At 42.3% G+C, this 25,890-nt stretch overlaps 2 protein-coding genes across 4 annotated transcripts in view; both read left to right on the forward strand.

Moving 5' to 3' along the window:
• The window catches only part of LOC123029972 (venom factor-like), an 89,459-nt gene extending 86,624 nt beyond the window's left edge, over positions 1 to 2,835 (forward strand). The window contains exon 41 of the mRNA XM_044443439.1: positions 2,395 to 2,835. Coding sequence (XP_044299374.1) covers positions 2,395 to 2,536 — 142 coding nt within the window. The 3' untranslated portion in view covers positions 2,537 to 2,835. The remainder of the gene's footprint in view (positions 1 to 2,394) is intronic.
• An 8,251-nt stretch (positions 2,836 to 11,086) lies between these two features.
• LOC123030073 (retinol dehydrogenase 8-like) overlaps positions 11,087 to 25,890 on the forward strand; it is a 32,858-nt gene continuing 18,054 nt past the window's right edge. Inside the window, exons 1-5 of one of the 3 annotated variants that reach the window (XM_044443661.1) lie at positions 11,092 to 11,140; positions 15,915 to 16,087; positions 21,203 to 21,307; positions 22,385 to 22,546; positions 22,930 to 23,109. In XM_044443661.1, coding sequence (XP_044299596.1) covers positions 16,012 to 16,087; positions 21,203 to 21,307; positions 22,385 to 22,546; positions 22,930 to 23,109 — 523 coding nt within the window. In that variant the 5' untranslated portion in view covers positions 11,092 to 11,140; positions 15,915 to 16,011. Of the gene's footprint in view, positions 11,141 to 14,804; positions 16,463 to 21,202; positions 21,308 to 22,384; positions 22,547 to 22,929; positions 23,110 to 25,890 lie in introns of those variants that run through there. The other 2 variants (XM_044443662.1, XM_044443663.1) reach the window with 2 other exon arrangements.

The following is a 25,890-nucleotide window of genomic DNA, read 5'->3' on the forward strand; positions in this document are numbered from 1 at the left end:
CTTCTAGCAACAGCCTTGCATGCAGATAACCCAATGATGTGTTTTCTATCACTTTTTAATGTCAGCTAAAGTTTCACAACTAAATGTTTTAATATTGGGCTGCTGTTGCGAGAAGCAGAAGCAGGCCCATTAAAAAGCTGCCAATCCTGAATATTGCAGGAGTTAGTCTTCTTTGATGTTTTTTGAAATTCACTGTATGTGATATTGAGTTTAATAAAGTGATCCATGAAAGGTAACCCTTAGTTGGAAGATATATATGGGCACAGAGAAAAAAACTGTTTAACAATAGGGGGAAATGCTGTGAGTGTACGGTATGCAAAGAGTAGCAGTGGGTCTGTCACATTTGTGTATTTGGGCTATAGATGAAAAATGGTGCAGCCACAGTCAGTTTGCCCTTGTGCTCAAGGAGAAAGTCCTGACTGAAACTACTGAAATTTTCATTAAAGTCACAGCACCTTCATTCATTTTAAAGTGGTTACCTTGCTGCCTAAACCAAATGGCTATAATGGCAGTTAACAGCACCAGCAAAAATCTGATCAAGATTAGCAACTGTAACCCCATCAACCACATACTTCCCAAGTAGGAAGTTTTTAAAGGCAGAGCTAGATACTACAAGAAACACAAAACTGCCACAGGTATGTTCCTCTTCCTCCTCTCATCCTTGTAACATCAGGTATGACACAACATAAGTGATACTAGAGGATATCATTTGGTCCGTATTTTAAAGTGAATTGTTCTGATGTACACTTCCTGACTAGAAATTTTGCACATCACTGAATTTTGCTAGGCAGGCTTTGACTAAGAAACATATACAGTGGTACCTTGGCTCACGAACTTAATCAGTTCCAGGACTCTGGTTGTGACCCAAATTGGTCGTGAGCCAAGTTAAATTTCCCCATAAGGTTCAATATAAATAAGGTTAATCTGTTCTGTAACTATTTTTTTTAGTAAGAAAAATGTGAAGCAAAGTGACAAAGAACAACAAAGATCGCGGACATCTCCCCCCCACCACCATGAGCACAAGCGCAGCCATCTCCCCGCCACCGCCCCCCCAGCACAACCATGATCGCGCCTGTCATCCCTGCATGCCCCTCTCATCCTGGTGTGCTGGGGAGGGTGGGGAGAGATGGCCATGAACGCGGGCATGCTGGCGGGGAGAGACAGGCACGAACATGTACACGCTCGGGGGGGGGGGGGGGAGATAGGCGCATTCATGCTGGTGTGGGGGGGAATAGCCAAGATTGCAGTTGTGCTCGTGCAGGCAAGATGGGCACAATTATGGGCGCGCGCGTGCAGGAAAGACGGGTGCAATCGCGGCCATCTCCCCACTCAAAAATTTCTGAAAAATTTTGCCTCAGGTCGCGAATTCCGCATCGGGTGACAATCACAATCATACCCACCTCCCCCCCCAAGCGCACCCATGATCGTGCCTGCCTTCCCCCCCAGTGCGCCCACCTCTCCCGCACTGCGCCCAAGATTGCGCCCACCTCCAAGTGTGCCTGCGATCACACCTCCCCCCCAGCATGCCTGTGATCACACCCGCCTCCCCCCAAGAGTACCCGCGATTGTGCCCATCTCCTCCCACCCCGAGCGTGCCTGCTTCACATTTTTCTGATTAAAAAAATAGTTACAGAACAGATTAACCTTATTTACATTGAATCTTATGAGGAAATTTGACTTGGCTCATGACCAATTTGAGTCATGACCAGAGTCCTGGAACGGGTTAAGTTCATGAGCCAAGGTACTACTGTACAGACCAGTGTCAACTCTACTTTCTCTTGTATTCTGCTGCTAGGGCTTTCTAAATAAACTTAGCAAGAACTGCCAAAACAAGTTCTGTCTATATGGACATCACAGCAGGGTGATTTGTACTCACTGCTGCCTGCTGGAAAACACTTGCAAGCAAAACCTGACTTTTAATTATTTTTATAAAGATTTGACTTGGAAGCACATTAGAAATAGCAAATACTATTACTTTACTGACAGCTTATGCTGTTCAGAGCAACGCTTCATCTAAGTTTAAAAGTTGCTTATCAAGTAGTTCAAGCATGTAGGCAGGAACACTAACTAGTAAAACCAGAAATTGAAAATGGAATTATTGGTAGCAATAGAAGTTGAAACTGACTTCACAGTTAGATCTCTCAGGTCAAAACCTCCCATATCCTATAAATTAGATAGATTTCAGTGAATATTGTAGAACTAACTTAATGTGTTGTGCACAGTTGATGTTTTAATTATAGTGTTGAAAATAATGTCTGCCTTAGAACAAAAATGAAATGAAAACATCTCTGAAAGAGAGACTGTAGGCCTTAGTACAATAAAGTTGCAGCACAGAACAATCCTGATAAAAGTTAATACACTGAAAACCTAATTTCTTGTCACTCTCTCTCTCAGAATGGCCTACCTGTTTACTAACAACTCCTGGATTGAGCCATTGCCCACCCACCAACAATGCCAGCAAAGTGATTCTCAACTGTTGTGCCAGCATCTAGAGAACTTCAGCCGGCACATGGAGGAAACAGGTTGCACAGTTTAGGAAGGAAGAGATGTCCCTTTTTCCATGTCCTGAGGATTATCCGGAAGAATAAGATACTTCCTTCTCAAAGATATCCACTACCCATCCTGCATGATCAACAAGAAATGGAGCTTTTTCCAAGAAACTTTCCACCAAATGAATTGATCTGAGGCCCTAAATATGTAATACAGGGGGCACTACTAAGTAGAGTTCAGTCAGCCAATAGCAGTATTTTGCTCAAATCAAGGGTGCAACCTATGTTTCATTCCCTAATACTTTTGTAGCCTGTTGGAGTTGCCCTAATAAAAGTTATAAGTTTTATATTTTGGCCTGTTTCCCTTCACTCCCTCCCAGTCTGCAGGGTTTTTCCATTCAGGTTTCTTCTATAGGAAAATGAGCCTCAGAATATTCAGTGATTTGCTGGATAGCAAATCACCCTCAAATGCAGAACAGAGCAGCGGGGAATGACAGGACGCAAGTAGTTCGAATATTCAAACACTGGGCCAGCCCATCTTTGTCTTTAAAGGAATTTCCTACCTCTGGCTGTAAAAAGCAAACATAGAAGCCTGTTAATTTCTGCAACTTCCGATTGTTTTGTTTGTTATCTGTCACTCAAGCTCTCAATGTGTCATGATGTTTCTCTGATGATTTCTCAAGGTTTCAGTATTATGACTTGGTGCTTCAACATTGTTCTTGCATTATCACCCAGTCTCATTCCCTCCCTGCCTACATGACTCCAATCCCATAAAACACTCTGTGTATGCTCTGTTTCCTCATAGCCAGTCTTATACTGACTACCCTTCAGCGCTGTTGTAATTTAGGAATTTCTATTTCTAAAATAAGTACTTGATTGTATGCTTCCCCTGAATCTGAAATCTTGACAAGTCTCACAGCCATCACCCAGCTAAACTAAACTCTAAGTTGCTTCCACATTAGTCCATTTTCTATGGAATTGTTTAATTTGTTCCAGTTATTCCAAAAAAACCAAGGTTGTTCCCAAACCTTTCTGTTCCAGTGTTTTCTATTTCCCTTCTATCATTTGAAAGACTGGGTTTGTTCTGATTTTGCTGAGTTTCACTGGAAATGCAGTGTCTTCTCTTCCATGTAAATTGAGAGGCACTTGAAAGCTAGGCAGAGCAGCCTGTGAGCTCTTTGCTTACTTTGCACTTAAAGAATGTGCTGGGTTAGCATTCTTTTCACACAATGGCCAACCAGGGCCTTTGGGAACAGTCCATGTCGGACATGAACACAGCAGCATCCTTCTGTTCACATTCCCCAAACCTGTTGGGAGTTTTCTGGAAAAAAATTACAGAGTTTATTTGCATAGGGTAGTTTGCATTTGGAAAATTTCAGTTGGTATTAGAAAATGTTCCACTACAAATTCAGCTCATTTGCACAGGTTCATTAATATGGGATAATGGACATTTTGCATAGGAAACTGCTCTGAGCAGCTTGCAACTCTCCTGGTGTTTTGGCCTGTAACTCCTGAAGCTGCTCACTTGGCCATGTTGCTGGGAGCTAACCAAAATCCATAGGCAAAAACTGCTAGAGGACCACAGGTCATCTATCTAGAGATGTCTAATTTAACATGTTTATTTGACTTGCTTGCTAAACAAAGCTAAAAAATATTATTTTTTCTCCCAATACACAAATATTTAACCTGAAGTATTTAGGGAAATATATGTACATGAGTAACATGATTGAAATATTATGTAGAAATTTTCATTGGAATGCTTCTAAAAATATAAGGACAGTAGCTTGTACTTCCCTTACATTATTTCAATTTAAGAAAAAAAAATACAAGTACTGAAAATGGTTGGCATACCAGTTTTAGCAACCCAAAGAACTGTTCTTGTTAAGCTGACAACCGCTTGTCTGTATCAGCTGAGTTCAACTCTTTTCCACTGAGGTTGTCTTCACTTTCTTTAATTTTGTTGTCTCTAGTTATTCGTTCGAGTTCACTCTGACACACACACACACATTTCAATTACATATCTTTTTTTAATGCATTGTATTTCTATCCACCCATTTTCCTGCAAGGAACCCAAGGTGACATACAAAATCCTTTCTATTTTATCTTCACAACAACCCTGTTAAATAGGTAAGGCTAAGAGTTCGTGTTTGGCTTAAAGTCATCCCATTTGGGACTAGATTCCAGGCTTTCCAAGTTTCAGTCCAGCAACCTTACATGCATTCTATCACTAAGGATAAACAGCTGAAAAACATTACTTACAACCTTGAAGCTACCAAACTTAATACTGTGTTTTCAAGTGGCATACATTTATTTGTATTAATTCACTTAGGGAACAGGGGAAAAAATCAGCAGCATTATAAAGCGCTGGAAAATGTTCTATCCTATGTCACTGGGTGTGCCACTTCTGATATTGGAGGCAGCATATAGTTGTCATGACTAGGAGACATAAAGAGCCATCCCCAATTAACTTTTTAAATTGGTGGCCTCACTATGTCCTGAGGTAACAAGTTCTATAGTTTAAACATGGCTCTGCAAATAAATACTTCATTTTACTTCTCTTGAATCACCCACCTATCTTCATGGAAAAACTGCCATTTCTATGTATGGTCACATGCTCTTTTTATGCAAAAAATAATTCTCTTTTATACTAAAACACAAGCACATTAATAAAAAATAGCATTAACCTTAATTACCAATGTATTATCTCCAGAGAACACAGAATGTTGTCCTTATGTGACACAGATTCAGTATCAATGGGATTATTGTTTCCGATAATCTAGAATGCCTCATGTCTGGTTCATAGGTTAACTAATAGTTGTTTAACTCACAATCAGTCCCAGGTTCCTAAATCTGGGCTTCCTGGTAACAACCCAAATGAGGGGATTTATTTGAAGCAAGAAGCTGAACCCACAGATCACCAGTGAAAGTTCCTGTTATGTCAGAACATGGTCAAGGATAGAAAATCGTGTAGCTAAATATGAAAAAAAAATCTTTAAAAAGATGTTTCTACTCTGATTTGAGCTGTAATTACTTGATAAAAACCCTACATGTAAAAAGAATGATGTGAGGAAAAAACTAATAAAAATGGGACTATTTTAATAAAATGCATTTACCCACTTTGCTGCCTCTTCAGAAACCTTCTGCTGTCATACACTCCTTTGCCAATCTTGGGCTACATTTTCATATTATTCAAAATAAGGATACAATTTATTTATTTATACTTTTATTTTATACCGCCCAATAACTGAGGTGCTCTAGGTGGTTAACAAAAATTAGAAACACACAAACAACAAAAATTAACAGCAGTTGCAACTGAATCAGCATAGATAGATCAGCACAGAGGCATAGCAGCAGTACAGAATAAAACGTAATATTAAAATTAAACTGTCAAAAGGCCAGGAAAATAAGAAGATTTTCAGCTGCTGCTGAAAAGAAAACAAAGTAGGTGCCAAGAGCACCTCCTCCTGGTAGCCACCTGCCTCACTCCCTTTGGAGGATACTCCTAGAGATAGACTCCTGAAAATGACCTCAGGGTCTGGGTAGGTACATATGGGAGGAGGGGTTCCTTGCTCCAATCATTTAGGGCTTTGAATATTAATACTAGCACTTCGAATCAGCCCTGAATGTCAACTGGCAGCCAATGGAGTTGAAAGAGGACTGACATGATATATTCTCATGAGCCATTTCCCACTAACAATCTTGTTGCCCTGTCTGGGATCAGCTGACATTTCTGAACTAATTTCAAAGGCAGCCCTGATAGATGTGAAAGGATTATTTGAAACAAGGGAGTAGCAAGATTTAAAAGGTAGCAAGTTTACTTGGCCTAAAGGAGGGGAGGGGCTAAAATCAGGTAGCACAAAGTGGGAAAACAGGCACGTAGGCAGGAGGGCCAAGTACTTCCTGATTGTTTATTGACAAGCTGGGCAGAACAAAATGAGCCTATTGTAGCCCACTGGGGGCAGGGATGAAGGGCCAGTGTTGGGGCAGCGAGGAATAGCCAGGCGGGAAAGATTGTAAACTCCCGGTACCCCAGCCAATGAGGGGAAAGTAGGAGGGAAGAAGCGGCTGGGAGCAGTGTTCAAAAGGGGGATGTGAACATGTGCTCAGGTGAACAGGAAAATGGGAAGGAAACCATTTCTTTCTGTTCCCTTTGTTGCAATAAAGTTTTAAAAAGAACTCTTTGCATGCTTGGAATATTTTTCTCTTCTGACGGAAAGGAAAGAGTGATTTTAACAGCCCCACATTTCAGTGTGTTGCAGCAATCCAAATGAGAGGTTACCAGAGCACGGATGGTTGTTGCTAGGCTCTCTCTGTCCAGATAGGATTGCAGCTTAAGCTGATACAAGATACTTCATGGCAATGCTTGAGGCACAATCCTATTATCTGTGGGATTATTCAATGTCCCAGCTCCAAGGTCCTGTGATCTCAGAGGTGGACTTTCAAAGGATCCCTGCCCACCCATGCAGGGATCCCATGCAGCAGGCATGGAAAGAACCAACCCATCTGTCTCCCTTGAGGTCACAAATGTGTCTTGGTGGGGAGAAGAAGGGGTGTGCTAGGAGTGGAGAGGGAAGGATGCTGGTGCTAATGACCTACAGTGAATGTCCCACAGCCTCTTTCCCTTCCTCTCTGATGCTTCATCTAAATGGCTGAAAATGGCTGCATGTATAAAAATCAGGGTCAGGCATTTTGGTACATAGGATATGCATATGAGCCATGCACTGAAGGCAGACTCCATAGAACTGTGCCTTAAATAGGAAACAAGGAGCGAAACTAATTTTTCACTGTGCTGACTGAATGGGAGAATAGATAATTCATAGTAAATCTCCAAAGCAAAGTGCATTTTTGTTGGGGTCTTGTGTCCCATGTATACCACAAGCCCCTGATTAAGTAGCCCATCTTAAATATGGCTTTGCCAGTGCAAATCCACCTGTGAATAGCTTCTTGTTTTAGCAAATGTAATTTTTGAGGCAATCAACTTACTGGGGCTGTTACGGAGATATTTTAAAATCGAAGATCCAACCCCTTTAAAACTTCTGCCTGCCCAGAAGAGAGGTTTTTTGGTTTTGTTTTTTAATTTGGCAAAGAGTGCTAAGGAAGCAAAATAAAAACATGTTAATGGTGAAACTTACAGGAATATAGAGGCAGAGAGTAATTAAAGGATTCCTCCAACAGTTCAGGAAATATTTACTTCAAGGGGCTATTTCCCTAGTGCTAATAGCTGAGGAAAGGAAGAACCGCTTCAAATCCTAACCAGACAAGCATTGGATACAGTAATCCTGAACACATTTTCTAGGGAGTTAGCCCCATTGTTACAAGCTGGTATGCTTCTGCAGAGTCTCTAGCTGAAAAGATGCAATCTTACATTAGTAATGTGCACTCAATTTTGCCTTGCACTGTGGGACAGACATGAGGGAATGTAGCAGAACTTTAAAATTTGGTGGTACTAACTATAATTGTGCTTCTACCTAATACTGGGAAAGCAATGTTTCAACAGCACTAAAAAAATTGATAGAGAAAGAATCCTACTCAGAAGGATAAGGAGGGAATTAAGTGACTACAGATTGTTGCTGGGCAACCAAATGCACACACATTGTAACCTATAAGAGATTGGACAGCAGCCATTCACATGATCTCTTGCATTTCCCCAAACTCCCCGCTTAGCTGCCATAATGATTTGGGAAACCAACAGCTAGGGGGATGGATGTGGATTTTGAATCAGATATCATCACACTGTGTATATGTGTATGTCACACATAGGATGACATGTATATCTCATGTCTTCTCAGGATTAATAAAATGCTGTCCTTCTCCTGTCCTTGTGGAATGAAGGCCCAACTAAGTGGCACAGCATTTGAGTAGAGGTTTGGATGGAGAGGTTCAAGGTGTGCCCAGATGAAGCTTTTACTGTGCAATTGCTTTGCCTTATTCACAGACATCCTCTTTGCAAAACACCATGTTTTTCCATTCCTTCTGGCTTTTTATTATCAAAAAAATTCATTAAAGAGGGAAAAATGGAATGGCAGCTGTACAATGTCTTTTGAAAGTACCCCACTAGCAGAGATCATATTTTTAAGTTTTTACTTAAAAAGAAGACAGAACCACTAATTTATTCTAGGAAGAGCATATTTGCTGGTGCAAAAAACAGCTATAGAATTCCCCTTGGTTCCTTCAACAGTGGCCTAGAAGGTGTTAAAAATCAGATGGGAAAGGCATCTGGGTTCCTGTCAGGGTGTCTCCTACCTTTCATATCTTTGATTATGAGACAGCCAGCTGTGTCTCATAGCTTTGGTGAGATTCCTCAGTCTATGTGTTGCCTTTCAACCTCTCTACAAGCCCAATCATCTTCCCTGCAGTGCAACAGCACTGCAGCCATGTTCCTTTCCGTTAACTACAGTGTTATTTAAGCAGTCTTGGAAGGGAAGGGGTCACTTTTCAAGCATCATCAAGCAGCAGTTTGAAAGGAGCATGAAACTTTAATGGTCTCCAAAAGTGCGCTCAGCTTACTGTTTCTTTCGTGTTAGCCAAGCTAATATATTGCATAGGTTATGTTATTTATTGTATTTATATTTTATTTAGTTATGTATTAAAAGCTTTTCTATCCCATCCCCTGTTCTCATCTCAGGATGGCTTACAAAAAAAATTCCACCTTTTCTCATCTTGGAAAGAAGTCAAAATAGCTTACATGGTCTACCTCTTTTCCATTTGATCTTCCAATAACTATGTTTTGAACACATCAATTTTCTTCCTGTCAGTCCTCTTCATTGTCCACCATTCACAGTCATACATAGCCATCAGAATGGATCATCTTGACCTTGGTCTCCAGTCAAGCATGCTTTTCTAATTCCCTTATTGTTGCTCTTCCAAGGTTCAGTCTTCTCCAAATGTCTTGGTTAGTCTCCATTTGAATTATTAACTGAGTGCTGTAAAAAGCTGCCCCTGTTGATTTTTTCTTGTCATGCACTTCTTAAAAGACATTGTAGGGAAAAGGTGGTCACTTTTCAGAAGACCTAAAAGCATTTTTATACTGTTTGGGTCTTCAACCTTTTCAGATTCATGGGCATATTTGCGAATGAGAAATTGCTGTGGGCATCACCCCAGAATGGCTCCCATTGAAGATTTAATTTGTTGCATGATACAAGTTGGAGTGGCCTGGTTCCTCAAAAGGGGTGGCTGTTGAGGGGAGGGATAGTGTGACTAGAGGATGGGAAGAAGGGCAAAGAGGTAGAGAAAGAAACCGTGAGATGAAGAAACTAGAAACTGGGAGGAGGGGAAATAGCAAGGCAATGAGATGAGAAAGAAAGAAAGAGCACAGAAGAGTGAGCCGAAGTAGTGGTGGCTGCAGGAAAGCAAAACCAAAGGCTTGAAAGAGAGAGAAAGAAGATTGCCCTAACGTTTTTCCAAGGTCTTTCTTTTTAATTTGAAATGTTGGACAGGAAGCTGAGAGCTTTGTTGGTGTGGGACCCCAATACACAGAGAGGCTCAAGTGTGCCCATCCTGGAATCCTGCTTCATTATTAGAATCCAAAAGAAAAGCACTAAAAAAGCAGTCGGAGCTGTTGGGAAAATTTGGGTAACTCCTGTCTGAAAAGCATTACTCCTGTGTGCCTTTGCATTGGGGGATCAAATCCTGTCTTCCTTCTCAAAACCAAGCAGTCACTGTTTAAAATGGCATTCCCTCCCCACTCCTTTCTCTCACCTACAGTAGGCCATTTTAGCCCAAATATACATTATAAATAGTCATTGTTGGAATTCAGTTTACAATAATCTTTTGATAGCCCAGAGGGCTTCATGTGCCCTGATCATGCAGAATGTTTAGAGTCGAGATAGGGGTCTGAGCTTATCATGAATAGTTTCTAGTGGCTTGAATTTGCATGTCTGAGCAGACCTGGAGATGGGTTCAAGTTACTCAACTAAAGTGTCAATACTAATCTCATTGTTACAGTGTGATTGACTGACATTCCTTTATCTGTTCTGTATGTGATGACCTCAGAATCTTATTGTAATCTCTGCATTCTGTCATCAATTGTCCTGTACCTGTGTACCTATAAATGCCCTGTAATGGTATTGAAGCTTTGCAGCAGAGTTCATCTCTGCCTGCCCGGTAATGCAGCCTGTATTATCGTGAGTGTACCGCGGGAACCTTGGGGTAAAACAATAAAGCCTCAGATGGTCTGGACACTTGGTCTTTCCCACGAACCCGTGTTTTATTCCCTCTTCTCAAATTGAGATTCCGGGATTCTGAAAGAGCCAACCAGAGGGATCCTGTTTGGCTCAGTGGACAACCAGAGAGGCTCCATAAGCAAGATCTGAAAGCTGTAAGGTCCGCCATTCCGCAACTGGTGCTCGCAGAGATGCTGCCTCTCATCCCAGAGGATCCATTAACTCGCATGGCTTATAAACCTCTCCTCGATTACCTGTTCTAATCGTTTCAAAGCAGCGCGCACCCTAACCACCGTGGTTTGTTTCTTTTCCCTATTCCTGGAAAGGCAGGGTTGGGGGAGGAAGATGAGGGGGAGGGGAGCAGCCCCGGCAGAACAGGACTACAACGCCCGGCGTCCTCCCGGCTGGGCGGGCTCGTTTGTCCTTCACCCGCCCGAGAGTGAATGCGAGAGGCGGAGAAGGGGGGGAATTCCAGCGCTGGAGCAGCAGGTAGGAACAGCGGGAAGCCGAGCGGCTGGAGCGGTGCACCAGTGCGTCTGGGCAGCCAGGCTGACACTGTGCTTTTGGAAAGTCTGCCTCTCGGGGAGAGCCAGGACTCGCATCCTGCGAGGATTTCAGAGAGGGGCGGGAGCGCCTACGGTGTATCGAGCTGGGTCCCTGGCAGGCCTCGGAGAGGAGGGCACCATCCTGGCGCGGGAAAGGTTCTAGCCAGCCAGGCGCCTCTGTAGCTTTCTTCTTCCCGAGGCACTATCGGGAACGCTTCGGCTGTGGTTTTGTGCTGTTTTATGCGTGAGAGAGAAAGCGAGGGAGGGGCGCGATCTTGTGACTCCTGCTTCTGCTTCCCAGCCTGGATTTTGCAGGTTGACCCCCCTGGTGAAGGTTTTTTCCCTCAGTCTGGTAATCTGAGAAATTAATCCCCCATGACGAGGCTAGTAATCGCCCCTCCGGCTGGTGTGTGTGTGGGGGGGGGTTGCTCCCTGGGGCGAAAGTAGATTGCTAGCTGAAGAGGCTCCCCCGCTGTTGCAGACGTTTTTTCTGTGAGCCCGAAAAAGCGAACATGCATGCTGCCAAGAGTACTAGAACCTTTGAGGAATTCCCAGTTCCTGCTTCTTTGCAGAGATACGCAGGCCGCCTGAATATGCGATGGCCCTTCCCCTGGTTCAGAATCCACAAACAAGTCCCAAGTATGATTTGGCCAGCAATACTGGGTGGAGCTGGCAAAAGCCCTGGGAGACTGCTCCCTGCATTGTCTTTGGCCTAATGATTCTTTTTAGTATTAATCTCAATTATGCTGGCCTGTGTAATTACAAGCATGAATGAACTAGGTGTATGTATCCCACCTGGCAGCCACACTGATAAGTGCCATCTATGAGATGACTCAGGTTTGTGTGCAGGCCATTGTTTCATCTTTGGGCAAGCTCCCCATCCCACCATTGAATATTATACCCCATGCCAAACATTGACAATATGTTTATAAATGAATAAGGATAATAGGATGTGTCCTTCTACTCAAGTCTTGGGCTACCACCAATAACACACTTTCACCAATGAATAGCCATATACCTATAAGTAAGAAACTATCAGGTAACAATCCCAGCTATACATTGGGCCCTTCTGAGTGACGTATTCAAGATCAGGATACTGAGTTTTTTTAAATGCCCTGGCATCTTCTCAACCCTGTAATTTTACTCATGTATGGTGTATACACTTAAATCTTTTTTGCCAGTTTACTAACAAATTAGTAATCGGTGACTTTGTAATCTAAATTAAGGCTTGGGTCAACCTTAAGCATATAGCAGTGTGGGAGGATCAACATTTTGATTCTGCACGAATCACTTTGTATGGCATAATGCCTCCCAGTCGCCACTCCAAGCTTGCCAATATATTTGCATTATGTCTGAACTAGAAAATTGATTATAGGTTTTAGAGGAAGCTAGGATGTTTAAGTTCACACCATGGTTTATTATCTTAGCTTGTTCCAGTGTATCTGTGGTTCCTTATTTGGATGTACTGGGAAACTAGGATTAATGGAAGATTTCTGGGGTTATTTGTGCTGTGTTGAGGAGAGAGAGAGAGAGAGTGGCACAGCTGGTTACAAGGCATGTTTGTATCTTAGTGTTTCTTTATTATTTTATTTATTAGACGTTTATTCCATTCCATTAGCCTAAGACTCCCTGGATAGAACCGGGTTGTTGAAACCGGGCCAGTGTCTGAAATGCTGTAATATGAAATGGCTTTTTGGCTCACCAGGAGTGAGTGTATAGTTAAAGCATTAATGGTTAAATGTTATAAATTCTGGTGCCAACTTAGTGGGAATCTGGCACCCTTGGGATTTACTCTCCCTTTGTGAGGTATTTTTGGAAGTTATACAAAATTATGGCCTCATGGATGCCAGAGATAACAGAGCTGATTTATTGACTGACACCCGGAGTAAATGGTTGGCCTCAAGGATTAGGAGATGGGCAATCTCTTTCTGAGCCAGCTGGGTCAAGTCCTACTTTGAGTCAGTCTTCTCCCACAGGGAAATCTACAACCAAAAGGAAGTACAAGCTGAAAGTGAGAGATGGCAGCCCAAGATTGACAGACAAATGGTCAAGGAATACATAGAAGGAATAAACATGTTCAAATCTCCAGGGCCTGGTGAACTCTTCCCAGAGTCATTAAAGAGCTAGCAGAGGAACTCTCAGAACCACTGGCTATTATCTTTGATAAATCTTGGAAAACAGGAGACATGCCAGACGATTGGAGAAGGGCTAATGATGTCCCTATCTTCAAAAAAGGGAAAAAAGATGAACCTGGGAACTGCAAACCAGTTAGGCTGACGTCAATCCCTGGAAAGATTCTGGAGAAAATTATTTTTAAAAAATCAGTCTGCAAGCATCTTGAAGAAAATGTAGTGATTGATAGAAGCCAACATAGATTAATCAAAAAATAAATCCTGTAAAATTAATCTTATTTTTTGACTGAGTAACCTCCCAATAGACAGAGTGAACACTGTGGAAATAATCCACATCAACCTTAGCAAAGCTTTCAGCATAGTGCCCCACAACATGCTGACAAGCAAATTAGCAAAAAGTGGACTAGATGGAAAGACTATTAGGCATGTCCAAAATTGACTGCTAAATTGGACACAAAGAGTGCTCATCAATGGCACCTTCTCAGATTGGAAGGAGGTAACTAGTGGGTGCCACAGGGTTCAGTCCTGGGCCCAGTGCTCTTCAATAACTTTATTAATGATTTAGATGAGAAAGCGCAAGGAAAGATAAGATATTTGTTGTTGTTGTTAGTTGCAAAGTTGCATCCAACCCATCAGGACCCTATGGACAACAATAAGATAGGCAGGTGATACAAAACTGGCTGGAATAGCAGATACCCTGCAAGATAGAATGAAGGTCCAGGGCGATCTTGATAAACTTGAACGCTGGGCTGAAAACAACAGAATGAGATTCAATATTGACAAATACCAAGTCCTCCACCTAGGAAAAAGAAACCAAATGCATTGATAAAATATGGGGAATATGTGGCTCAACAGGACTGAAAAAGAAAAAAAGATCTTGGAGTAATTGTGGACAACAGATTAAATATGAGCCAGCCATGCAATGCAGCCACCAAAAGGGTAAATGCTATTTTGGGATACATTAACAGAAGTATTACTTCCAAATCACAAGAAGTAGTAGCTCCCCTATACGCCTTGCTAGTCAGACCCCATCTGGAATACTGTGTCCAGTTCTGGGTACCAAAATTTAAGAAATATGCAGAAAAAATAGAAAGGGTCCAGAGAAGGGCAAGAAAAATGATCCAGGGTTTGGGGAAACCCTTCTGTATGAGGAACAGCTGAGATAACTGGGCATGTTCAGCCTTGAGAAGAGAAGACGTGGGGGGGGGGGGACCTGATATCCCTCTATAAGTACCTCAAAGTCTGTCACAAAGGAAGGTCAAGCTCTCTTCTTGCTGATACCAGAGTGTAGGACATGTTTCGCTAGCTATCAGGAAAAGTTTCCTCACTTTCAGAGCAATACAACAGTGGAACCAGCTGCCTAGAGAGGTGGTGGGCTCTCCCACACTAGAGACAGTCAAAAAGAAACTGGACAGCCATCTGAGTGGGGTGGTGTAAACTGGTGTCCTGCAACAACAGTGGGTTGGACTCAATGGCCTTCATGGCCCCTTCCAACTCTACTCTTCTATGATTCTATGACCAGTAGTGGGGGGAGGATAAAGGCCAGGGAACAGTGAAGCTCTTTGTTCCTCTTTTGGGGGTTCCACTCTCCTGTCTGTTTTCTGTGCCAAAGAATTCTGTGATGCCTGTGTCCCATGACCTGGTATAAGGTAGAGTTTCTAGAAGAGGGTTAACTTTGTTGTTTCTAGGTCCGAATGGTTCAACAAGACCCCAAAATTGGGGGTGGGGGGTGCTTGGTTGGCTGTAAACTGTACAATTGCTACTTTCAAACTTCCCTCTTCCCTTCCCTTTTTTCCTGTTGTATCCTTTTATCCGTAATGTTTTAGCATCCTCTACCCCGTGTCTTTTTCTTTTAATAAACTTGTTTTGCTCCCCTCTCTTGGATGGTCATGTGCTAAATCCAGTGTTTGGTATTTGAACTGAGGGAGCAGGTGTGTGGTGGGAAATGTACTTAGTAAGAATGGCAAAGGAGGACTGAGTGAGTTACAGGGCTCCAGGGAGGAGCTAAAGCTATGTTTTGTCTAGCTCGGTCGCACAGGTTTGTCTGCTCTGCCATGTGGATTAGAAAAGGGGTCATCTTAGTAAGAGCATTGTGTTCTATTTGCAAGTGGATTATACAATGACCTGGCAGGAGAGGATCTTTGAAATAATGGTAAGCTAATCTTGATTTCCACTTGGAAGGAGCATAGGAAGGACATGGAGGAGATGGAATCTAGTGGTTACATTTATGCCTTATTCTTTTAAGGCAAGAAAGGAGCTGATATGGTTTGGATTCTGTACTCTTAAGTCGCAAATGGTAGGAGATGAGTCTACTAGGTGACTCTGAATGCTTAGTCTCTCTCCCTGATTTTGCCAGGCCTCTGGTTTGAACAGTCAGCACAAAGGATAGGATTATGGGTACTGCATCCATTCCCAACTCTGGGCTAAGAGTTGTGCCTGAAAGATTTGGCAGACCACCCCAATCATATGCATTTTACCTTAGATGTAAGACCTACTGTCTTCAGTGGGGCTTTCTTCCACTTGAGGATTGCAGCCCAAAGGTATAAAGCCTATTCTGATATTGCACTGTCATATATTTTGCATTAGGTACCTACTCATGGTTTGAGGTCATCTACAGAAGCCCATCCTCAGGTGCCCCCTCAGTCTGAAGTTCTGAAGGTAGTCTCCAGGCATAGGTCTTTTGATGCCCATTGAGGCTGGAGGACGGCCTGCTGTAGAACTGCAAGTATACCATGCAGCACTGAACAAGAGGCTACCAGGTAGTGGCAATGATACCAAGTCTTGCAGGAACATGAAGGGAGGAGTGTTAGTTGTGGGAGACGCCCTGTTGCATGGGATGGAAACACATACTCGTATGTCAGGATGACCTGTGAACTCATCTGGTATGCTGCCTCCCTGGAGGATAGATTAGTGATATTACTGAAGGATTGCCAGGGCTCATACAGCCCACTGACATGTATCTCTTCCTTATACATGTGAAAGCAAATGACACTGCCAAGTGGTGCTTTGAAGAGATCAGGTCAGACTTTGAAGCTTTCAGGAGGCAAGTCAAGAACTTTGGGGCCCAGATAGTGTTCTCTTCAATACTTCCAGTGCTAGGATGAGGAATAGACTGGGAAAGAAAAATACTCCAGGTGAGTGCCTGGCTATGAAAGTCGTGCCAACATGAGAGATTTGGATTTTCACAGGCTACACTTCCTTCCTTGAAGATGGACTGCTGGCAAGGGATGGGTTGTACCTTACAAGAACTGGAAAGAATGTGTTTGTCCACAGCACAAAGTTTATCAGGAGGGCTTTAAACTGAATCCTAAAGGGGAAGGAGTATACCTGGGTGCAACAACAGACAAAACAGAGAGAACAGCTCTAACTGTGCCCAATAATAGTCTTCCAAAAATGTAACAAGCAAGCTAAAGCACATGGTCTTTGATGTCTACATACTAATGCTTGGCCTATGGGAAACAAATATCATGAACTACAATACTGGAGGCTGAGTACAACCTGAGTGAAACTTGGTGGGATGACTTCCATGACTGGAATTTGACCATTGAAGGATATAACCTGTTCGAGAACAGAAAGGAAGGCAGGGTCACATTATATGTTAAAGATACATATCTCTCTACAGAAATACTGGAGGATGAGCTTAGAAGCCCTAAGAGCTTCTGAGAGCATCAGGATTAATATAAATGGAGGAAAGAATTAAAGGAGCGCAGTGGTTGGAGTCTATTTCTGACTACCCAGTCAAGGAGAAAACAAGGTTGAAACTTTTGAAAAGCACATTGCTTTTCAAAATTACTCAAGGAGGCATGATATTGTAGTTATGGAGGACTTCAGTTTCCCTGATATCCACTGGAAGACAAATTCTGCCAAAGACGGCCCCTACTAGAGATTCCTAACATGTGTTGCTGATAACTTTCTCCAACAGAAAGTGGAGGAAGGAACAAGAGGAATGGCTATCCTTGATTTGATACGGAGCAACAGGGAAGTCCTAGTGGACAAAGTGGCAGCTTACAAGAACTCAGGGAAGGTGACCAAGGCATACTTGAATTCTTGATTCTAAAGGAGGCAAAAGCCAAGTACAGTGGTACCTCAGCTCACAAGCGCCTCAGTTCATGACCAAATCAGGTCACGAACAACAATTTAGGAAAAAAATTTACTCAGGTCGTGAACTCCGCATTGGGTGACAATCATGATCATGTCTGTCTCCCCACCCCGAGCACGCCTGTGATCGCGCCTGCCTCCCCGCAGCACACCCGCAATTGCGCCTGTCTCCCCCCCCCCCCGAGCACGCCCACGATCAATCGCGCCTGTGCAGGGAACACGGGTGCGATCGCGCTCATGCTGGCGGGGGAGATGGCTGTGCTCGTGCTCAGGGGGTGGGGGGAGATGGCTGCAATCTTTGTTGTTCTTTGTCACTTTGCTTCAAATATTTGTGACCAAAAAAAATAGTTACAGAACGGATTAACCTTATTTACATTGAACTTTATGGGGAAATTTGACTTGGCTCAGGACCATTTTAGATTGCAACCAGAGTCATGGAACGGATTAAGTTCGTGAGCCAAGGTACCACTGTATAGCTGAACATGTACCATGGGCTTGAGGAAAGCCAATTTTAATAAACTTACTGTAGATCAAAGTCTTCAAGTGACTCTAATGAGAAAAGGAGTCCAACATGGGTGGCAATTTAAAAAAAATGAAATTCTAAGGGCAAAATTGCAAGGAAAAAAAGTAGAATACAGCAGAAGAAGCCCATGTGGCCTCACACCTGGGATCTCGGCGTGGAGCTTCTAACACTCGGGCCTTTTTACTGTGGACACTGCCAGGGTGGCAGCTGAAGAGCACTGCCAAAGAGCATCACCCATTTGGCACCTGCTTGGGCTGGAATTCTTTTTTTTTTTAAGTTGGGTGAATTTAGTCGAGGGTAACTTTATAGTGATAAATATGGCAGTAGTTTTAGTGGAATTTGGCTTTAATAATGGTTAATATATATAATTAATATAATTATATGTAAGGGGAAACATGGCATTGGAGTATCCAATGGCCAGCGTAGGCGAAGTGGGGATGAAGTAGGATAAAGTAGATAAATATCTTTATCTGCTCATATAAAAATCTTTTTATTCATCAGTTATTTTAAAAATTGATTGAATAAAATTTTTATATATTTTTATTTTAATATTGTATTGCTGCTGCTACATTGTGGGGTTTGAAATTTTATACAGAGTTACTTTGTATTTTTTTAGTGCTGTTTTTAGTGTGTTGCATTTATCTTTTATTGCTTTACATAGAGTTTTAAAGTCCCTCTGGGTTATTAGGACAGTATGTAAATGCAATAAATAAACAGAATCCCTGGGGAAATTCTAGAGCAGATTATAAAGCAGTCTGCAAACACCTTGAAAACAATGCAGTGATTACTAGAAGCCAAAATGGATTTCTCAAGAACAAATCCTGCCAGACTAATCTAATTTCATTTTTTGATTGGATAACCTCCCAGGTGGACTGTGGGAATGTTGTGTGCATAGTATATCTTGACTTCAGCAAGGCTTTTGTCAAAGTTCCCCATGAGATCCTGTTTAGCAAACTAGCTAAAAGGTGGGCTAGATGGAACAGCGATCAGGTGGATCCACAGTTGGCTACAGAACTGGATCCAAAGAGCGCTCATCAATAGCACCTTCTCAGACTGAGCAAAGGTAGCAAGTGGGGCTCTGCAGGGTTCAGTCCTGGGCTCAGTGCTCTTCAACATTTTTATTAATGATTTGGATGAGGAAGTACAGGGAATGATTATCAGATTTGCAGAGGACACCAAACTGGGTGGGATAGCTAATACCCAGGAAGGCAGAAAGAGGATTCAAGGTAATCTTGATAGATTGGAGAGCTGGGCTGAAAGCCACAGAATGAGATTCAGTGGGGCCAAATGTCAAGTTCTGCGCCTAGGAAAAAGAAACCAAATGCATTGTTAACAAGATGAAGAATACTTGGCTCAACAACTGCGAGTGAGAAGGATCTTAGAGTAGTTTTAGATCACAAGCTGAATATGAGTCGATGTGATTTGGCTATAAATACTATTTTAAGCTGTATTAATAGAAGTGTTACTTTCAGATCAGATGAAGTACTAGTTTCCCTCTACTCAGCACTGGTTAGGCCCAGTTCTGGGCAGTTTAAGAAAGATGCAGAAAAGCTGGAAAGGGTTCAGAGGAGGGCAATAAGGATGATCCAGGGACTGGGAACAAAGCCCTGTGATGAGTTATTGAAAGAACTGGGCATGCTTAGTCCCTAGAAGAGAAGACTGAGGGGAGATACAGTAGCACTCTACAAGTACTTGAAAGGCTGTCACAAAGAGGAAGTCCAGGATCTGTTCTCAGTCATACCAGAGTGAAGGACATGGAATAATGGACTCAAGTTACAGGAAGCAGATTCTGGCTAGATAGCAAGAACTATTTCCTGACTGTAAGAGCAGTACGACACAGGAACCAATAACCTTGGGCGACTGTGGGCTCTCCCACATTGGAGGCATTCATGATACAACAGAACAGCCATCTGAGATGATGGTTTAACTTGGTATCCTGCTCTGAGTAACGAGCTGGACCTGCTAGTGGAAACTCACCTGGTACCCATTTCACTGTCCTGTCAGCACCAGGCTAAGTTGTTTTTGTTTTCCCAGGCTTTTTACAGTCTTGTCATCTTAGTCCTTTGAGCATTGTTGGTGGTTTTACCTCTTAGGATTTGTACTGTATTTTACTCTCTTACATGGTTGTGTAATTGAGTATTTATGCTAGGTGTTTGGTTGGGTTTTTAGTTGTTCTGTTGTTTTTAAATGACTTGGTACAACTCCTGTGGAAGTACTTTTTATTAGCATATAACAAAATATGAATAACCATATTTCTTCATCCCTTCCTCATCTCATAAAATGGGTGTAAGGAGGACTAGCATTTGAAACTTAAAAGGAGATTGTGTCCTAATTGTATCACATTTCAGTATAATATCTATTGCATCACGTTCAATATCTTTGGTGGGCCGCCTGAAGACAGGTACGGAGGCTCAAACCTAAAACACAGAGTGTTACCCATGAGCACGCGTGTCTTCTTTTATTCCAGTATCTCACTCTTAAATGGAGATGGTGCATTGCAGGGATTTAAAATTACGAACAAACTGTTATGTAAATTGGTGAGGTATGTGAACTGGCATTTGAGCTTGAGCCATAGAATTGCATCCTGGGTGTGTGTATCAAATTTCATTATGTTATTTCAGTGTGACATTTCAGTTGTTACCTACAAATCTACAATGAAAATAGCTGTATTAGACCAAAAATCTTACTTCACTTGGCCAATGAAATTATCAAGTGCTGTCAAGATACATTGCACTTTTATTAAATTAGATGAGCAAAAAATGGAGTTTACAATTTAACTTTCAGTAGTGAGAAAGACAATAGAAGAAGAGACAACATCAAGGATAGGGTGAATATGATAATTGTCTATATTCCTTATCAAAAACAAATAGCATTTTTAGTTTATTACTAGTAGTACTAGTGCTGTATGCTTCCTAATATCTAAAACACTTCACATACATTAGTTTAGTCATTTTTACAATAGTTATACAATATGGTTTATTATAATTCTCATTCGCTCCATAGTATTAGATGAGGAGAAGAAGGGGAGGAATGGTAGACGAGACAGAGCTGGCTTTCTTAAAGCTACCTCCTGAACTCTTGTCAGGAGCAAGATTTGAACTAGGGGCTCTCTGGTTCACAGCTTGATCTTTTGACTGCTGAACTTTCCATCTGTGTCAAAGTAGAGAGCCCCAACTTTCTCTGAACCATTAACTGTGACCCTTTGTACACTTCCTGAGGATTTCCTTGGATGTTTGTCCTTTCCTTTCTGCAGGCCAGGATATGGCTGTTCGGAATGTGCTCGTGACTGGCTGTTCTTCTGGCATTGGATTGGCGGTGGCAGTGCATTTGGCCAGAGATGAGTTAAAGCGATTCCAAGGTGAGGGGCCTACTGGTGGGAGGAACTCAACTTCTTGGTTGAAACAGAGAGCTTGATCTAATTTTCCATCCCCAAACCTGCTGTTGCATTCAGTACTCACCAAGCTTTGCACCCGGATGAGCTGTTTGAGTTCCAAGACAGAGTGCAAAGGTTAGAGAAACAGTAGATAAATGAGACTAGTTCCTTGGTAAACAAGGTATTTTTCAGAGGCAACGATATTTTGATCTGAGTAGGGGCAGAAAGTGAATTGGTGATATTGATCCTCCCCACTGATTCACTGCCACAAGAGCTAGCCAAAGGGTTCTTTAACCCTGTCCACCCCAGTGTGGCTTTGCTTGAGCCTTCTCTTTAGCTAACCACCTCATCGGTTTGTTGCAAGACACAGGCAAACATCCCACTCTTTGTACTAAACCCACTGTCAACCACGTTTGACTGCAACCAGCAATTTATAGCTGGTGGTTCAGTGTTTCTTGTGGGCCACAAGTGATTAAAGCAGATACATTTATGCAGGTGCTCTACTAAGAATGTAAATAAAACATGGGCCTGTAACTTTTATGAATGCAATTATATGACTGGGTTTGTGTGTCAGAGAAACAGCTTGGTTGTCAGGAACCAAGCCTAGATGTTTTGCCCGTCAAGGAGAAATTTCTAAGCTATTTTTTTTTCTGACATGCTCATTTTCTACGTGCAGTGAGGTGTGCGCATGCTTGCACAAATGCATCCAAGCACACATTTTGTTTTCCATTGTAAGGTTTTAAATTAATAAATATCCAGTACCCCACCTGCAATCTGAAGCAAGAGATGCACCCCGATATTGTTAAACCCATGGATTCTCCACCTTGATTGTTAAGGGTGACGCTTAGTATCCTGAACATCTTTGCCTTTTTGCACATTGGTAGACTTCATCCTCAGCAGAAGAGTATCCTGGAGCACTAACTCTAGTTTGTCAGTGTCCCCCCATCCCCTGCTCACACCTTTGATGTTCCCAAGGGGATCCCAACTACATCCCAAGCAGATTCTCCTTCACATGGGTACAGTGATATCATGTAACTCCTGACTCTTGCTCTACTTTCTTAGTTATTGCCACCATGAGGAACTTGGAGAAGAGGCAAGCCCTTGAGAAACAAGCAGGGTCTGTGCTTAAGACAACCCTGGAACTCAAGGAATTGGATGTCACTAGTGCGGAGTCAATTCGGCGGTGTGTGGACAGTATCCCCCAACGCAGAGTGGATGTGCTTGGTAGGAAACCAAATCCTATCCCATCTCAGATGAAGTGGGTTTCTTTTCTTAAAAGTTCCTGATTTCTCTCCTGCAGAGAACAGCCTGACTAGTGCTGGGCTCAGCTGACATTGGTTGTATCCTCCTTTATTATTATGATTCTCATTATAATCATTATTAAAATTTATTAGGTACCCTTCTCAAAACATTTGGATCAGACTTGGATGCCCCTAGCCCAATATCTCACATTTGCCAGGAAAAAGAAGGTCTTTACCTGGCACCCAAAAGACCATGCCATAGGCAGAAACTAAGCTTCCCTGAGAAGCTCCTTCCACTGTTAGTGTGCTACAAGGGAAAAGGCTTCACTTCTGTTGTTAACTTGTTTCTGCATCCTCTCTTTGCAGTTAACAATGCCGGACTAGGCATGATTGGTCCAGTAGAGAGCCAGAACATGGCTTCAATACAGCGTCTCTTTGACACCAACTTCTTTGGTTTGGTGCGTCTTATCCAGGAAGTCTTCCCTGATATGAAGCGGCGAAAACAGGGCCACATCGTTGTGATGAGCAGCGTCCTGGGCTTGCAAGGTGAAACTCAGTCAGGAGGGATTGAAGATGGGAGTTGGACTCTGCCCAGAGATCCCTCTAGGCAGCATATGTCAGTCGAAGAACGGGATGATGACAATGGGTAGCTGAGGAAGAAAGGCAGATGAAGCAGTACAGTTCTTTCCTTCTGAATATGGGTCATTCATTTCTTCCTCTTGAAATAGATGAAGTTGCCTCCGTATCAAGTCACTCCATTATTCCATCTTGCCTGCTCTGACTGGCCTCAGCCAGAGAGAATGAAAGCTGCATATGATCTACCACTGAGCTATGGTTCTCCACTTCTAGACTTCCCCACTCAGCTTTGAACCATCTGCTGAAACCTTTGCCCAGTATTCCCCATTTCCTCAGCCTGCTGTTTTTCCATTCCTGAAACCCCGGATGTCTCTCTTTCTCAACAAGGAGAATATAAAATCTCTACTAAACAGTGACTTTCCACAAGGTGCAAGTAACCACCAGGGAAGCTGCATTTCCTGTGCCACCTTGCCAAATGGGGAGAAGGTTCCTCTGTGACATATATGGAACATGTGGCCCTCCAGAGGTTGTTGAATTGCAGCTTCCACCAGCCCCAGCCAGCATAACCGATGGTGAGAGATTATGAGAGATGCAATTCAACATCAACTGAAGGGCCACATGCTGACCATCCCTGCTCCGTGCACCAATGCGTGTGTGTCCTACACACAATTAGCCTCATGTTAACTGTAGTATGTGCCTCAGACAGAAGGACAAAAAGCTGTTCGAGCCAACTCCTTCCAGGGAAACAGCCCCGCCCATCCACCAGTTCCTTGTCTCCTTCCTCCTATGTACCTTATCTGGCCTAGCAAGTGGAAAACAAGTACATGGCAGGAAGATGTCTACAAAATAAGTTGCCTTTATGCTGAGTTAGGTGATTGGTCTATCCAGTTAATTTAGGATGTTGGCAGAGTTTCAGACAGGCGTTTTTGCCAACTCCAGCCCTTTCTGGAGATTAAGACTCTTCGACTCCACCACTGAGCTCTACTTCCCCTCTCTTGCTACAGAGTAAAGAACTTGATATCAAGTTATGCAAGCAAACACAGCTATTTCTAGCAGGGCGAAGGGTCTACAAGGCAGGGGAAGGGAACCCAAAGTCAGGTCCCTGCCGGGGAGGATCTCTCCTGACCACAAGGAAATAGCAGCAAGAAATCTCTCACATCCTGCATACATTTCTCCAACAGCCTGTTTGACCCAGTTAGGGTCTTCCACACCGATGACTATCCTGAATAGGATATTGTGAAATAAAACACAGAGATCTTTTGATTTTATTTTTAACCCTGTTCATGATCTGTGTGGTAGACCTTCTTATGCACAGCTTTTCTTGAACCCCTAAAAATTTGTCCTTCTTTTCTGTACTGTTGTCTCTTTTGCAGAGTGCTTTGCAAGGAGGCATCGCCTTGGTTTTTTCTTCCATGCTGAGCTCTTTTTAATTACTGCTCATAAAGTAAACAGTCCATTCTTGTAATTTCACTTAGTCTAATGAATGAGGTGGTTTCTTTTATGCTAGCAAGATCCCCACTTTGGAATCTGTATCATGACTGAATTCCCATATTTTGAGCAGGGCTACAGCCACTCTGACTGATCCAGCTCCTCTGTCTTTTCAAAATCATTACTAGGATTTTGTTTGTGACGTTTGGTAAAACAGAAACAAAATTAAAATAAAACACAAACATTAAAATAAAGTAATAATTTTCTAACTTGAGGTTGGAAATATTCATTACAATAGAAATATGTGCAAAGTGTACCCCTATATCTATTTATATATAACAAGATATACTGATGTTCTTGGCATAATCATATGTAAACTTGAGAAAAGGCAGATCTGATCTCCATATAATTGTCCATTTGTAGATTACAGTGCAAGAGTAGTTCAGAAACTGAAAATATCATTAAGTCCTAACCTATTTTTATTATCAAAGGTGGTCATTTGCACTCCCAGCATTGTAATATTAGAATTTTAGCTGTCAAAGGTGCATGGCGAATCCTTTTACAACAACCTTGTGCTAAGTTCCAAGAAGCAGGCAGATGGAGGAAGAATATGCACATCGGTGAAAATTAAAGGACTTTTCATCATAGAGTTTATCTATAACTGTAACCTTCTCCCCAAAAGAGGTGTTCATTTGGCATTGCTGAAACAAGTGAGTAAGGGAAGCACTAACTGTTTATGCCTAACTGTACTATTAACAGTTAGCTGTTTTAAACAATCCCTTATTTAAAACATCATAGTATCCAATATATCTGAAACATAAGCTTTTGCAGAATTAGATGTAGCCTAAGATTCATTAACCCCTTTGAGACAGAGGCCAATGCAGCAATCCATTGGTTGGGCAAGATATGGCAGTTCAATTTGTTATTCCATTCTTGATTAAAATCTTGTAGATCAATATAGATGCTCAGTTTCTATCAATACTTTCAATAATGTAGAGCTTCTGAAGCTCTGCATTGGAGCCAAACCTAGATTCAAGCAAATGCTCCAGTTGCAAACACCGTCATTCAGCAGCGACTGACAAATCATATTTAGCATGCAAAGCAGAGCATGGCATGAAATTATGATTGGGATCCATTAGCTAGGCCAAGTTCACCAAACAGATGTTTTGTTGCCTTTTTTAAAATGTGGTTTTCCCCATAATGTTGATCTTGCATGCACAAACTGTAATTTACGTGATACTATTTGCCACATCTCTCTTGCTGCCATAGGAGATATTCTACCTGTTTAGTATACTGAGAAAAAAGCATGCAATGCTTGAAAAG

The sequence above is a fragment of the Varanus komodoensis genome, unplaced genomic scaffold (assembly GCF_004798865.1).
Source record: "Varanus komodoensis strain SLA01 unplaced genomic scaffold, ASM479886v1 scaffold42, whole genome shotgun sequence".
NCBI classification, from domain to species: Eukaryota; Metazoa; Chordata; class Lepidosauria; order Squamata; family Varanidae; genus Varanus; species Varanus komodoensis.